The sequence below is a fragment of the Aquila chrysaetos genome, chromosome 8 (genome assembly GCF_900496995.4).
Source record: "Aquila chrysaetos chrysaetos chromosome 8, bAquChr1.4, whole genome shotgun sequence".
In the NCBI taxonomy this organism is placed as follows: Eukaryota; Metazoa; Chordata; class Aves; order Accipitriformes; family Accipitridae; genus Aquila; species Aquila chrysaetos.
Window position 1 is genome coordinate 672,270 of NC_044011.1, and position 13,008 is coordinate 685,277.

At 68.8% G+C, this 13,008-nt stretch overlaps 1 protein-coding gene across 3 annotated transcripts; it reads left to right on the forward strand.

Moving 5' to 3' along the window:
* The first annotated feature begins 331 nt into the window (after positions 1 to 331).
* KCNH4 (potassium voltage-gated channel subfamily H member 4) lies at positions 332 to 12,786 on the forward strand. 3 transcript variants are annotated; one of them, XM_030021287.1, is made up of 16 exons: positions 332 to 510; positions 3,473 to 3,706; positions 3,838 to 3,969; positions 4,173 to 4,300; positions 5,336 to 5,579; positions 5,818 to 5,975; positions 7,468 to 7,675; positions 7,930 to 8,124; positions 8,412 to 8,611; positions 9,053 to 9,302; positions 9,406 to 9,620; positions 10,684 to 10,731; positions 10,845 to 11,212; positions 11,358 to 11,464; positions 11,558 to 11,637; positions 11,714 to 12,786. In XM_030021287.1, the coding sequence occupies exons 1-16, from the start codon at positions 435 to 437 to the stop codon at positions 12,185 to 12,187; spliced, it is 3,117 nt and encodes a 1,038-aa protein (XP_029877147.1). In that variant the 5' UTR covers positions 332 to 434; the 3' UTR covers positions 12,188 to 12,786. The 3 variants fall into 3 exon arrangements, with proteins under 3 accessions (XP_029877147.1, XP_029877148.1, XP_029877150.1); XM_030021288.2 differs by having other exon boundaries at positions 11,561 to 11,637; XM_030021290.1 differs by lacking the exon at positions 332 to 510 and having other exon boundaries at positions 3,588 to 3,684.
* The last annotated feature ends 222 nt before the right edge of the window (positions 12,787 to 13,008 follow it).

Sequence of the window (13,008 nt, forward strand, 5' to 3'; positions counted from 1 at the left end):
GGCTGAGCCCTGAGCGGCGGAGCTGGGGCTGGTGTCCCACAGCAGCTGCCCCCGGGGGCCGCCCCGTCCTGCCCCCTCCCCAGCCTCCACGGACCCCGGGAGGGCCGGTGCCTCCCGATGCCCAGCAGGTGCCGGTGCGGCGGGTCCCGGTGCCGAGCGGGTCCCGGCGCCGCCAGCGCGGTGTCCCCGGGGCAGAGCGACCTGCCCCCGGGCGGCTGCCGGTGCCCGCCGGTGCCGAGGCCCCTCCCGGTGCCGGCGGCGCGCAGGGCCCGGGGCGGGGCGGGGGCGGGGCGGGAGCCCCGGGCGGGCCGGGCCGGGCCGAGCCGAGCCGGGATCAGCCCGCGGCGCCGGGGCCGCACCTGCGGAGGGGCCCGGGGCGGCGGCGGAGCCCAGCCCCGCGGCCGCAGCCCCGCGGCGGGCGGCCCGGCGGGACCATGCCGGTGATGAAGGGGCTGCTGGCGCCGCAGAACACCTTCCTGGACACCATCGCCACCCGCTTCGATGGCACACGTAGGGCCGGGGCAGAGGGGACCGGGGAGCGGGGAGGGTCCGCGCTGGGCACGGCGGGGCCCGGGCAGGGGGAGGCGCTGCCCCCGCCCCGGGAAGCGGCGGGGAGGGCCGGGGCTCGGCCCGGCCCGGCCCCGCAGCCCCCGCGGCTCGGCGGGACGCGCACCGTCCGCGCTGTCCCGGGAAACCCCCGTGGTCGCGGCCGGGCTCGGTGCCGCCGCCCCGACCCCCCCCCCTCCCCGCGTTCCCGGGCAGCCCCCGCCGTGCGGCAGGGGTGCTCCCCCCGCTGCCCGGTCCCCGCTGCCGGTGCCGGCGCGGCCGCGCTCAGCACCAGGGACAGAGCCCGGGCGCGGCGGGAGGGGCCGCGCGGGACCCGCGGCCGGGCGGGGGGCGGGGGGCCGGTGTGGGGGCCCGGCCGGTCTCACCCCGCCCAGGCTCCCCCGGCAGCCCCCCCGGCGTTGCCCCGTCTCGTGTCCGAGCGGTGGCCGGTCCCGGGGGACACGTGTGGGCTGTGCGTGACCCCGCGCTGCGCGGGTGTCGGGGTGCTGCCCCGAGGAGCCCCCCCGGGACGGACGTCGCGGGGCCCTCGGGAAACGCCGGTGCTGCACGGCCAGCCCTGCCCGAGCCCCCCGTTAGCAAAGCGCCCGCTGGCTTGGGGTTACGTGCCTGGGCAAGGCGGATACCGGTGGCGGGGTGTTTTGGCAGGGGCGGGAGCGGGGCCCGTGCTGTCCCAGCACCGTCCGTTTTGGGGCCAATTCCCAGGGCTGGAGGTGCTGCTGGCACGTCGCCGGCAGCTGGGCTCCCCTCCATGTCCGTGTGCTGCGGCCAGGGTGGATTCAAACCCCGGCACGTTGGGAAGGAGATCATGCCGGAGTGCCACATGCCAGTTCCCAGCACCGCTGGGACCATGCAGTCACCCAGGGATGGGCTGCATTCAGGGCTGACCCCAGGCCTCCCCAAAAATCACGTGGAGCAGGGGCCTCCCAGGCCAGCTGCCTGCGGGGCTGGCTGTATCTCACCTTGCTGGGAGGCACTGGCACGAAGACGGCACTGGGGGCCTGCAGCCACCTCCCACGGCACCATCAGGGCACCAAGAGCATGCCCGGGGCATGTCTTGGCTGCGATGTTGGGCTGGCTCCTGGCCTGGTGCGATGTGGAGCATCCCAGATGACACAGGGTGTCATTTGCATATAGGAGCTCTAATTTGGGATGGTACCTTTGAGACTGTAGTGCGTAATGAGGCAGCCAGCCCCATAAGCCTTCCCCAGTTCAGACCGAGCTGTGCCCAGAGGTGCCAAGGCAAAGCTGCATGTGCCTCGCACTGGTGATCCTACGACTGTCCCTCCGCAGGGGCAGAGGCTCCCCAGGGCTGGATCTGGCTTTCTGAGGAGAAGGGTCCCCAGGGGAGTTGCCTGTAACACCCCGACACAAAACCCTGGGAATTTGCCCCGGGAAGACAGGATTTGCACCACAGGACCCTGGCAGCATCCTGCCTTCAGCTTCACCAACCCGCCTTCCAGGCACTTTTAAACAGTGTCCGGCTTTTCAGGTTTGATGTGTCTCTTATCAGCTTTATCTGCCATGGAGAGGGGCTTTAGCCGCAGTGATAGCCGTGCGAGTTAACCCTGCCTCTCCCAGGCAGCCGCTGCCCGCTGGGCCCAAGGGTGCCCGTCCAGGCAAGCTGGCCACCGTGGCAGGGGGCTGCTGAGCCCCCCAGGGCCGTGTCCCCCTGCTCGGCAAAGCTGCTCCCAAATGCAAGCCCTTTTTTTCTTTTCTAATAACATATCCTGGACAACGCTGTAATCCTGGCTCCCCAGAGCCAAAATCTGGCCTTAGTCACAGCTTCAAGCTATTTTTGCTTCTCCAAGCTAATCCTGGGCTGAGCTGTGCTGTGGTGGCCCCGCTGCACCCCCATCACACCAGGGCTGCCTGTGGCTGCCATCCCTTCCTTCCTGCAACCTCCTCTGCCCTTGCCCTGCCCGCGCTGCCCTGGCATGGCTCTGCTCTTGGTGCACGGGTGCTGTAATCTGCTGCGGGCTCCCCTCCTTTGCTGTGGGAGGGGGCAGACCACATCTGCCTGCTCCTGGTGCCTGGGCTGTGGGAGTGCGGGGGGTGCTGGGCTGGGGACCCGCAGGCTGGAGAGCGTGTCAGGGCTGGGGACACCCTGCTCTGCCCTCGCTGGGTGCAAACACAGCCCACGCCAGCCGCACACCCTGCTTCCTTGGCACCCTTTTAGCACAAGGCCATCTGTCCCGCTGGCGCAGAGCCTGCGGCAAGGAGCTGCTGCGGCCCCCGGGGGCTGGGGTGTTGCAGGGTGAAAGTGTCCCCTCTGCATCTGGGCAGGGCATGGGGCTGGCAAGGGCTTTCCTCTGCCTGGTGCCATCTCCCTGCCAGGGCAGGGGTGATGCTGGGGAAGGTCTGCAATGTTGTGACAGACCAAGGACACTGCATTTCCCCTTCACCTCTGGCTTGTCCCAGCTCAGCATGGGCTCTCGACTCACCCCAGGCTCGCGGCTTTTCTCCCACCCTCTCGGCGGGTGCCACCACGATGCTGTGTCTGGGGCTGGAGGTCCCAGCACCGCAGCTCGACGCCTCTGGGCTGGCAGTGCCTGGCTGGGTTTGCCGCTGCTCCCGCTAAGCTGCCTGAGCCCCGGCGGGAGGTGGGAGCGGCAGATGGCGAGGGGGAGGCATGAATTGCCTCGCTTGGGATTGCGTCTCTGGCGGTGGGAGCCGGGAGCTGGATCTGGGCTCCTTGCCCTTCCAGTGCATGGGCCTGGGGTCCTGCTCAGGACGGGGCCTCAGGGGCAGCAGGGCAGGGGATGAGCAAGTTCTGGGGGCAGCTGGCAGCTGGACAGACCTGGCTCCGCTTCCCAGAGGGAGCCGTGGGGATTCAGGAGGGCTGGCCTGCCCTTCGTGCCCCCCAGGGTGGCCCTGAGCCCTCAGGGGTGGCTGCATCTCCTTTCAGACAGCAACTTCATCCTGGCCAACGCGCAGGTCCGCCGCGGCTTCCCCATCGTCTACTGCTCTGATGGCTTCTGCGACCTCACCGGCTTCGCCCGCACTGAGGTCATGCAGAAGAACTGCAGCTGCCGCTTCCTCTATGGGGCCGAGACCAGCGAGCCCGTCCTGCAGCGCATCGAGAAGGTGCTGGACGGCAGGCAGGAGTACCAGACCGAGGTCTGCTTCTACAAGAAGGGTGGTGAGTGGTGCATGGGGCCGGGTCCCTGTCCGCGGCTCCAGCTGGGACTCGGCCCCGTGCCAGCCCCGGGGTGAAGCCACTGAGCAGCTGGGGGGACTGTCCCGTCTTCACCACCCCTCTTCTTCACGCAGGAGCTGCCTTCTGGTGTCTGCTGGACATTATGCCCATCAAGAACGAGAAGGGGGAGGTGGTGCTCTTCCTCTTCTCCTTCAAGGACATCACAGAGAGCCGGGGCAGGAGCCATCCGAGTGACAAGAAGGAGGGTGAGCCATGGCTGTGGGATGGGGATGGGATTTGGGGAGCGGTGTGCACAGTGGGCACATGGCAAAGGGGCTCCCCATTCTGTGCTGGGTCCTGCCCACCTTTGTGCACCCGTGCAAGGAGGGGTCCCCAAAGCAGCCCCTGCTCTGTGGTGCCAGCAGTGGCACAGCGCTCCCACTAACCCAGCGTGTCTCGTCCGCTGCAGAGAAGCAGAGGAGCAAGAAGCCTGGGAGCTCACACCTGCGGGCAGCGCGGAGGCAGGGCCGGACGGTGCTGCACCGGCTTAGCAACCAGTTTGCCCGGAGGGACCGTGGCGAGATGAAAATCAACCGCGTAAGGACCTGGGGGAGCCTTCAGCTTCGCCTGGTGCCTCCTGGGCTGGGGCTGCAGGCAGGCTGGCAGTGCTGCAGCTTTCCTGGGACCAGCCCCACCGCAGAGCCCGGTCTCACCGGGATGCTGTTCCCATGCACGCACCTCACTGCCCTCCCCAGGCACTGAAATGCCCTCCATCCCCAGCAGCCACACCATGGTCCAGGCTGCAAATGTGGTTTGTTGGCAGCAGGAGAGAGAAGAGTGGGTGCCCAGAGCTTGCTGTAGGGAGAACAGATCTTCTGGCAGCTCTCACAGGGCTGTGTCTCTCCTCACACGTTAGCTGTCAGGAAAACCCAGCCGCTCGCTCACAGCACAGCCATGCCGGCCCTGGGGAGTGCTGTTACCAGGCTGCGGCAGCCACGGGTGCGAGAGCAGCAGGGCTTCCAGCAGCAGCAGGGACCGGCATTGTCTCTGTGCCAGCCCATTCGCATGGCTGTGGTGCCCCAGCGCAGGGTCCCTGGGCATGGGCACAGCAACGGGCACCGCCTGCAGACGTGGAGCCAGGGCGGGGGCCAGCCACCGGCTGAGAGCGGCCAGGGGCCCAGAGCTGGCAAGCAGGCAAAGGGTTTCAGTGTGCCAGTCTTGAATTTTGGGGACTTGGGTGGGATGGACCCAGCTCTCCCCTTGCCCAGGCTGGGCTCTCGCTGCTCTCCAGCAGCACCGTGTCCCTGCAGAGCACGAGGGTAGCTCTGCCCCAGCACGCGAATTGGCACCTGAGATGGTTCTGGGCAGCAGCTGGCAATGCCAGTGGATTACTGTTAATAGCATTAGCATAGCGTTAATTTATGTGCCGTAATCGGGCATTCTGTGCCCATCTCTGAGGGTGACCTCAGCGCAACCCATGTGCCCCATTGGAAAAGTGTGTCCTTCACCCTGGCGTTGGGGCTGTCAGCCAGGCTGGCAGGACTCAGGGGGTGGGAGCTGCGATGGCCTCCACCCCTTGCGCGGGATGGCCCCTGCACCATCTGTGTGCCACCCTGCCACTTGCTCCCCCAGAACGTGTTTGAGAACAAGCCGTCCATTCCCGAGTACAAAGTGGCCTCGGTGCAGAAGTCCCGCTTCATCCTGCTCCACTACAGCATCTTCAAGGCCCTCTGGGACTGGCTGATCCTGCTGGCCACCTTCTATGTGGCTGTCACTGTCCCCTACAACGTCTGCTTCACGGGCACAGAGGACAGCCTCTCAGCCGCCCGCAGCACCATCGTCAGTGACATCGCCGTGGAGATGCTCTTCATCCTGGGTAGGTCGATGCCTGGGGCCAAGCACCCGTTTGGGATGGGGGACATGGCTGGGTGGAGCAGGGATGCGGCCAGAAAAGCAGACCTGAGGAGTGATGGAGAGGGGAGCTGGCATCGCTTTGCCCCTGCTGCTGGTGCTGAGCACCCCGGGAGTGGGACCCAGCTTGGCCGCGGACCCCGGCCCAGCTCCCCTGGCTGTGGCGGGGGCAGTGAGGGCTGGTCCTGCTCTCCCCGGGGCAGACATCATCCTGAATTTCCGGACGACATACGTGAGCCAGTCGGGCCAGGTGGTGTACGACCCCCGCTCCATCTGCATCCATTACGTGGCCACCTGGTTCTTCGTGGATCTGATCGCCGCTCTGCCCTTCGATCTGCTCTACGTCTTCAACGTGACCGTGGTGAGTGCCACTTGCGCCGCGGACGGGGGCAGCGGGGGGGACGTGGCCGCTTTCGCAGGGATCTGCTCCTCGCACGCCTGTCTGGGAGCGGCGCGGGCAGAGAGGGGAAGCAGCGATGGCAGCTATAGCGGGAAGCCTCCCACGCATCTTAATTTAACCAGAGGCTGCCACAAACGACAGTAACTGCCAAGGCACCGCTCCAGGAGCTGCAGGCAGGCACCCGCCCTGCACCCAGCACGCCTGTGCTCTGTACAGAGCAGCTCTGAGCAGCTCCACATCTGCGTGCAAATACCTTGTGCGCGCACACGCACCCCGTCGCAGGGAGGGGCACTTGCACGTTGCCCGCTCTGGCACGGGGGGGTGACCACGCGTGCAGGCACAAGAGGGCACACGCCGGTGACAAAGGCAGGTCCCAGCCTGAGCCTCCCCGGGCTCCCGAGGGCCCCGCAGCGCAGCGGGTGCGAAGGGCTGTGCAAGTGCGCTGCTGGCACCAGCCCCTTCCCATCCTCTGCTAATTGGGGCAGGGAGGGGAGGAGGGAGGCGAGCGCAGAGACTGTAATTACGCTTATTGGAGGCAGAGCAGCGTGTGGGGAGGACAAGGGCACCTGGGGCTGGAACTGCCCCCCTGAGCCAAACCTGGCTCCGCTCACACCCCGGTGATGCTGCCCGGCAGGAAAACAACCGCGTCCGAGGCAGGGGCACGTTCCTGGGGCCGCAGCCGCAAGGGTCATTGCTGCCGCTGCGTCTGCCAGGGCCAGGCAAGCTGGGGGTGTAGAGCTGTGGCTGGCAGGACGGGCAGCCCTGGCAGGGACCCTCTGGGCAGCGGGGAGGTGAGCAGAGCCGAGTCACCCAGGGAGCAGCTCTGTACCGGCCCACCTCGGTGGGGTCTGACCCCAGCATCTGCTCTGGCACAGCCCCTGCCCGCTGCCCCTGCCCGTCTGATGGCCCTGGGCTTCTGCGAGGTGCCCGGTGCAGCGCTGGCAGGAGGCAGAAGGATGAGACAGGAGCTTTGTGCGAGGTGGGAGGCCCTGGGGCACTCAGCATTGCTGCACGTCCAAGCCCACCTGCCTAAGCCAGGGCATCTCTGGCTCTCTTTGTCCAAGATCTCTGCAGGCAAGGTGCAGCATCTTGCTGAGACTTCCCCTCGCAAATAGATTAGATCAGCTTTCTGCCAGCACAGCATCACTAATCGCAGCCTCTGCTAGCAAAGCCACTGCTTTCTGCTCCCCCTCCCACCAGTCACCTCCCTCCCCGTCTCCAGCACCCCAAATCTCCCAAGGTGATTCGGTGCCCTGATGAGCTGTGGCCCGGGCTGCCTGCCGGGCACCGTGGTGGAAGGCTGCTTGGGGACGAGCTCTTCCCAGCTGGCCCAATAGCCCACGATCCTCCTGGCAGCTGTGGGGAGGGGTAAAGGGTCCCTGCCGTGGGGGGGGGTCCCTTCCCGCCCCTGCCTGCAGCTCCGCGGGGTTCACTCGCCTGCCCCGCTCCCCAGACCTCGCTGGTTCACCTGCTGAAGACAGTGCGGCTGCTGCGGCTGCTGCGGCTGCTGCAGAAGCTGGACCGCTACTCGCAGTACAGTGCCATGGTGCTCACCCTGCTCATGTCCATGTTCGCGCTGCTGGCCCACTGGATGGCATGCATCTGGTACGTCATCGGCCGCAAGGAGATGGAGAGCAACGACCCCCAGACCTGGGACATCGGTGAGCGGGGCTGCCTGCCTGCGGGGGCTGCGCGGGGCGGGGGCACGCTCGGGATGCCTGGCTCCCCCCGCCGTGCCGCTGCGTGCTGCTGGCAGGAGGGAGTGGGCAGAGGGGAGTCCCGTGGGGCGGGCAGTGGCGGGGGCTACAGCCCTTCTGGCTGGCTCCTGCCTGCGAAGCGAGGCCGGGGCAGGGACGGGAGCTGCGCTGGGCACCAGGCCCCTCGGCAAGTGCTAACCCCTGGCTGTGCTTGGCAGGCTGGCTGCACGAGCTGGGCAAGAGGCTGGAGGCTCCCTACATCAACAACTCAGTGGGGGGCCCCTCCATCCGCAGCGCCTACATCGCCTCCCTCTACTTCACCCTCAGCAGCCTGACCAGCGTGGGCTTCGGCAACGTCTGCGCCAACACCGACGCCGAGAAGATCTTCTCCATCTGCACCATGCTCATCGGGGGTGAGGCGGGGAGCGGGGCAGGGCTCGGGGGGCTTCATCTCCGGCTGCCGGAGCAGTGGGTGCATCAGGTAGCCGGGCAGGGCAGGGCACTGGGGGGGAGGCGATGAACACGTGTGCCCTGTGGGACAGCCCTGGGGCTGGGGTCAGGGGAGAGGCCCCCATGCTGCACCCCTCGCCTCTGCGTTGTTGGCGGGGGCAGAGCCCAGACCCTGCCTGGGCCCCCGTGCGCCGCAGCCCCCACCCAGCCGGCCTCTCGGCGGGCCTGACGCTGCCCTCCCGGCCCCCAGCACTGATGCACGCCGTCGTCTTCGGCAACGTCACGGCCATCATCCAGCGCATGTACTCCCGCCGCTCACTCTACCACACCCGCATGAAGGACCTCAAGGACTTCATCCGCGTCCACCGCCTGCCCCAGCAGCTCAAGCAGAGGCTGCTGGAGTACTTCCAGACCACCTGGTCGGTGAACAACGGCATCGATGCTAACGAGGTAGGAGGTGTCGGCCAGGCTGGGCCAGCCCACCTCCGACCCCCCCGTCCTGCACCCAGCGTGGGGGCGATGGGGTTGGCAGGGCCAGCTATGAGAGTGCAAGTGTGTGTGTATGTATGTGTGCGCAAGCGTGTGCCTGTGCAGATGTGCATATGTCTGTGCTCTGTTGCTGGAGGGAACAGAGCTGCGTGCCAGGTCTGGGGCACATTCCTGCCAGCACAGGGAACGGTTCAGGCACGTGGAGCAGAGGCAGCCCGTCGCCACGGCCAGAGCTGTCCTGCATTTGCTAGCTGGGACTGCTGGGCTCTGCCGAGGCAGCCAGGGCAGCTGAGTGGCGAGATGCTCCTCTCCGGAGGGGGATCCGTCCCCTGGGGCTGTCAGGCTGTGGGGAAGGCTGCTCCCCGCCACCCGCACCCAGCACCCTGGTCGCGCTCTCCCCAGCTGCTGCATGACTTCCCCGATGAGCTGCGCGCGGACGTGGCCATGCACCTCAACAAGGACATCTTGCAGCTGCCCGTCTTCGAGACGGCCAGCCGGGGCTGCCTCCGCTCCCTCTCGCTCCACATCAAGACCTCGTTCTGCGCCCCGGGGGAGTACCTGCTGCGCCAGGGCGATGCGCTGCAGGCCAACTACTTCGTCTGCTCCGGCTCCCTCGAGGTGCTGAAGGACAACGTGGTCCTGGCCATCCTGGGTGAGGGCAGGCGGTGTGGGCTCTCCCCCAGCCCCTTCTGCTGCCCGGCTGGGTGAGGGGCCTGGGGCTCGTGCTGCTAGCCCACGCCGGTCCCCTCCTGCAGGCAAAGGGGATTTGATCGGAGCCGACCTGTGCAGCACGGACCAGGTGATCAAGACCAACGCGGACGTGAAGGCGCTGACCTACTGCGACCTGCAGTACATCGGGCTGCGGGGGCTCTGCGAGGTGCTGCAGCTCTACCCCGAGTACGCCGGCAAGTTCACGGTGGACATCCACCAGGACCTGACCTTCAACCTGCGGGAGGGCAGCGAGATGGAGGTGGGTGCGTGTCCTCCCTCGCAGGTCCCTTCCCGTCCTTGCGGCCCTGGAGACCGGAGCAGGGCTGGGGCTCCGCATGGCTGCAGAAGGGGAGTTTGTCCGCTCCCTGCTCGCGCTCCCCAGGCTCCGAGGCCGGGGCGGGGGCTGCGGCTGTGCCACCCCGACCGTGCAGGTACGTCCCGTCCCAGCTCCTCGCGGCTCTGCGCAACCCAGGGGACTGGAAGCAAGAGCATTTGCAATGCAGGAGGCTGAGGTGGATGGAAGGCTTGGAAATGGGGGTGGAGGGGACTGAGGGGACAATGCAGGACAGGCAGCTGGGGCACAGCCCCCCCCCCCCCGGTGCGGAGGAGGCAGCGCCGGGGGCTGCCGGGTTTAGTCATGCTGCCGACTCCGGCAGCTGGGGGGATGTTCTGCTGCAGAAATAGCTCTGCAGCGCTTTTCCTCCCCCGTCTCTGCTGCTGGTTCTGTGCCGGCACTGAGCGGCCGGGGGCTCCTCCAGAGCATCTCCCCCCAGCACCCACCGCCCCCAGGCCCTGTAGAGCTGGGGTAGGAGGTCGCTCCCTAGATCCCTGATTGCCCTACCACAACCCGACGTGGCCATCACCCAGGAGAGGTATAAATAAACCAAGGGTAGAGGATGCAAACAGAGCTTGCTGGGTCCTGCAGAATCCCTGGGCACCCTCCCCTGGCCAGCGGCATGCTCCCGGGGGAGCTGATGCTCTGATGGCTGAGCCGGGGCTGGGATTTGGGGTGCAACCTTGGCTCTGGCTCAGGACATGCAGGCCAAGGTTGGCCAGCTCATCAGTGTCATGACAGCAGCAGAGGAAGGAGAGCGGGCGAAGGGCTACGGAGGCCAGTGCTGGGGCTGACGGGGATGGGGCTGATGCACGGGGCTGGGGGAGGTTTGGTTATCCGGGGGGGACGAGAGGCCAGGAGGGCTGCGTGCCGAGGCGGGGAGTGGGTGGGTGCGTGCCCAGCACCGTGTCTGCCTGTGGCCGGTCCCTGTGGAGCCGTGCAGGGGTCCCGCGTGCCACTAAGCTGGCGTTGTCTGCTCTCCCCCCAGGGGCTCTGCCGCTACTCCCGGTCCCCACGGCTGTCGCAGGCACCGCAGGTTTGTGCCACGCCAGGGGCGAGACGGGGGGAAGATGGGCTAGGGGTGGCCGTGTCCGGCCTTGGCACCCGTGCGGGGACCAGCCCTGACCTTCTCCCCGTGCCCACCCGCAGCCTCGTCCGGAAAGCAGTGCCACCCCGGAGAAGCCCCTTCCCTCCATCCTGGAGGACGAGGAGGAGCCCGACGAGGTCTTCCAAAACTCGCCCGCCACCATCACCCACCGCAAGCTGCTGCTGCCCCATCTGAGCAGCCCGGCGCGCCATGGCTCCCTGAGCAGCCTCCTGGGCGATGAGCTGTGCCAGATCTCAGCCCTGCGGCGCAACTGCCGCTCCCCTGCCCGCTGCAGCCGGGGCCGCAGCCCCTCTCCGCAGTGCCAGAGGGACCCCCGGCTCCCGGAGCAGGAGGGCGGTGTGGGCAGGAGGCCAGCCAAGCTCCTCATCCCCTCCCTGCACGCATATGGCCCCCCGGACCTCAGCCCCAGGTAAGGCTGGGATGTGCCGGTGGCTCATCCCGCTGCTGCGGGTTTGTGCCGGCCGGGCTGCGTGGGGCCCCAGGAGGCCACTGGGAATGGTGGCGGAGGGGCGAGGGGGTGATGGCGGCCAGCCCTCACCCCCTCCCTGCCCTAGAGTTGTGGACGGGATTGAAGACAATGGGGGAACCTCAGAGCCACAAACCTTCTGCTTCAACGTGGACCCCCCGCTGCAGAGCGCGGCCAGGGACTCCCCCACGTCAGGTACCTCCAGCAGCCGCTGGGCACGGCCAGGGGCGCTGGCCGCAGGCCCGGGGGGCTCGGGGAGCCCTCCGCCACCGGCCGTGTCTTCCCCGGCAGGGACCGACGCGGGCGGGCCAGCCCTGGCGATGGAAGCGGAGGAGATAAAGCAGAACATCAGGAGGCTCAACCAGGAGGTGCGGCGGGGGCCGGGGCTGGGGGGGCTTGAGCGGGGGCATCCACCGGTGCTCACCGCTCTCCCTCCCCTTCCAGATCAACCACCTCAACCAGGAGGTTTCCCACCTCAGCCGGGAGCTGCAGCGCATGATGGAGTTGCTCCAGGGCCGCCTGGGCGGCCCGCAGCCCCCCGCTTGCCCCCACCGCCTGCCTGCGGCCGCCTCGCCACCCCCCCGGCCCTCGCCGCCCTCCGCCCCCGTGCCCCCCTCGCCCCCGCCCGCGCCCCCCAGCTCCCGCAGCTCCCCCTCCGCCAGCCCCCCGGCCAAACGCTGCCCCGTCCGCAGCCGCTCGGCCCACGCCGCCGCCAGCCCCGCCGTCCACCCCTGGGTGGGCGCCGAGGGGCCGTGCCCACCGCGGGGGGACACCCCCAGCCCTGACCCCCGCCGGGGCTCGGACTCGCAGCCCCTCTCGCTGCCGCCCCGCTCTGCCCGCTCCTTCCCCGGCTGCTCGGCCGGCGGTCAGCCCCGTATCCACCGGCACCCCCGCTCCAGCTCCACCAGCTCCCACTGACCCCGCGGACCCCGGGGGGGCGGCGGGGACCCTCTCCCTGGGGAACCCTCGCCCTGGGGGACCCTCGCCCTGGGGGACCCTCGCCCGCCGCCCTCCTCGCTGCCCAGGACACGTCCGGCCTCGCCCCGTTCACCGGGTCCGACTCCGCCAGACCGAGCCCCCCCCCCCCCGCCCTCCCCGGCGTGGGGGGCACCCCGCACCCACCGCCCCGCTCCCGCGGGGGCACCCCAGGGTGCAGCGCTCGCCCCGGCCCGACACCGGCAGGGATTTTGATACGATTTTATACTCTTTGCCCACGGGGTCTTTTTTTACAACCAGGCCGGGCCCGATTGCCCCTCCCGGCCCCCCCCCCCCCCCCCCCCCGGGTCCGGGGCCGTGGGACGGGGCTGGGCAGCGCTGCCCCCCCCCCCGCCCCGGGGCCGGGAGGGGCTGGCGGCGGATTTTGTGCGGGGGCTCGGCGGGGGTCTCCCGGGGAGGGGGGGGTGACACGGTTGCTCCTGCCCGGTTCCGCGGCTGTCGGCTCTCCGGCGGCTGTAGTTTAGGTCGTTACCCCCCCCGTGCCCCCCGCCCCACCGGGAAATAAAGGCTCTATTTTTCCAGCCCCGGCTCCGGGTGAGTCTCTGCCCGCGGCTCCCCCGCTACTGCGCGGGACCTGCCCGCGGTGTCGCCGCTCCCCCCCCCGCGCCGGGACCCCCCCTTTCCCGGTCCCGGCCGCGGACTCCCCGGTCGTGTGTCTCTCCCCCCCCCCCGGACTACAACTCCCATCGTCCCCCGCGACGGACGCGCCCCGGCGTCACGCCGCCCGGCTCACGTGAGGCGGT

Coding starts and splice junctions, on each gene's coding strand:
- KCNH4 (XM_030021287.1), top strand. CDS start 435: ATGCCGGTGATGAAGGGGCTGCTGGCGCCGCAGAACACCTTCCTGGAC. Junction 10,732..10,844: donor GGCTGTCGCAGGCACCGCAG/GTTTGTGCCACG, acceptor GCCCACCCGCAG/CCTCGTCCGGAAAGCAGTGC. Junction 11,465..11,557: donor CAGGGACTCCCCCACGTCAG/GTACCTCCAGCA, acceptor TGTCTTCCCCGG/CAGGGACCGACGCGGGCGGG.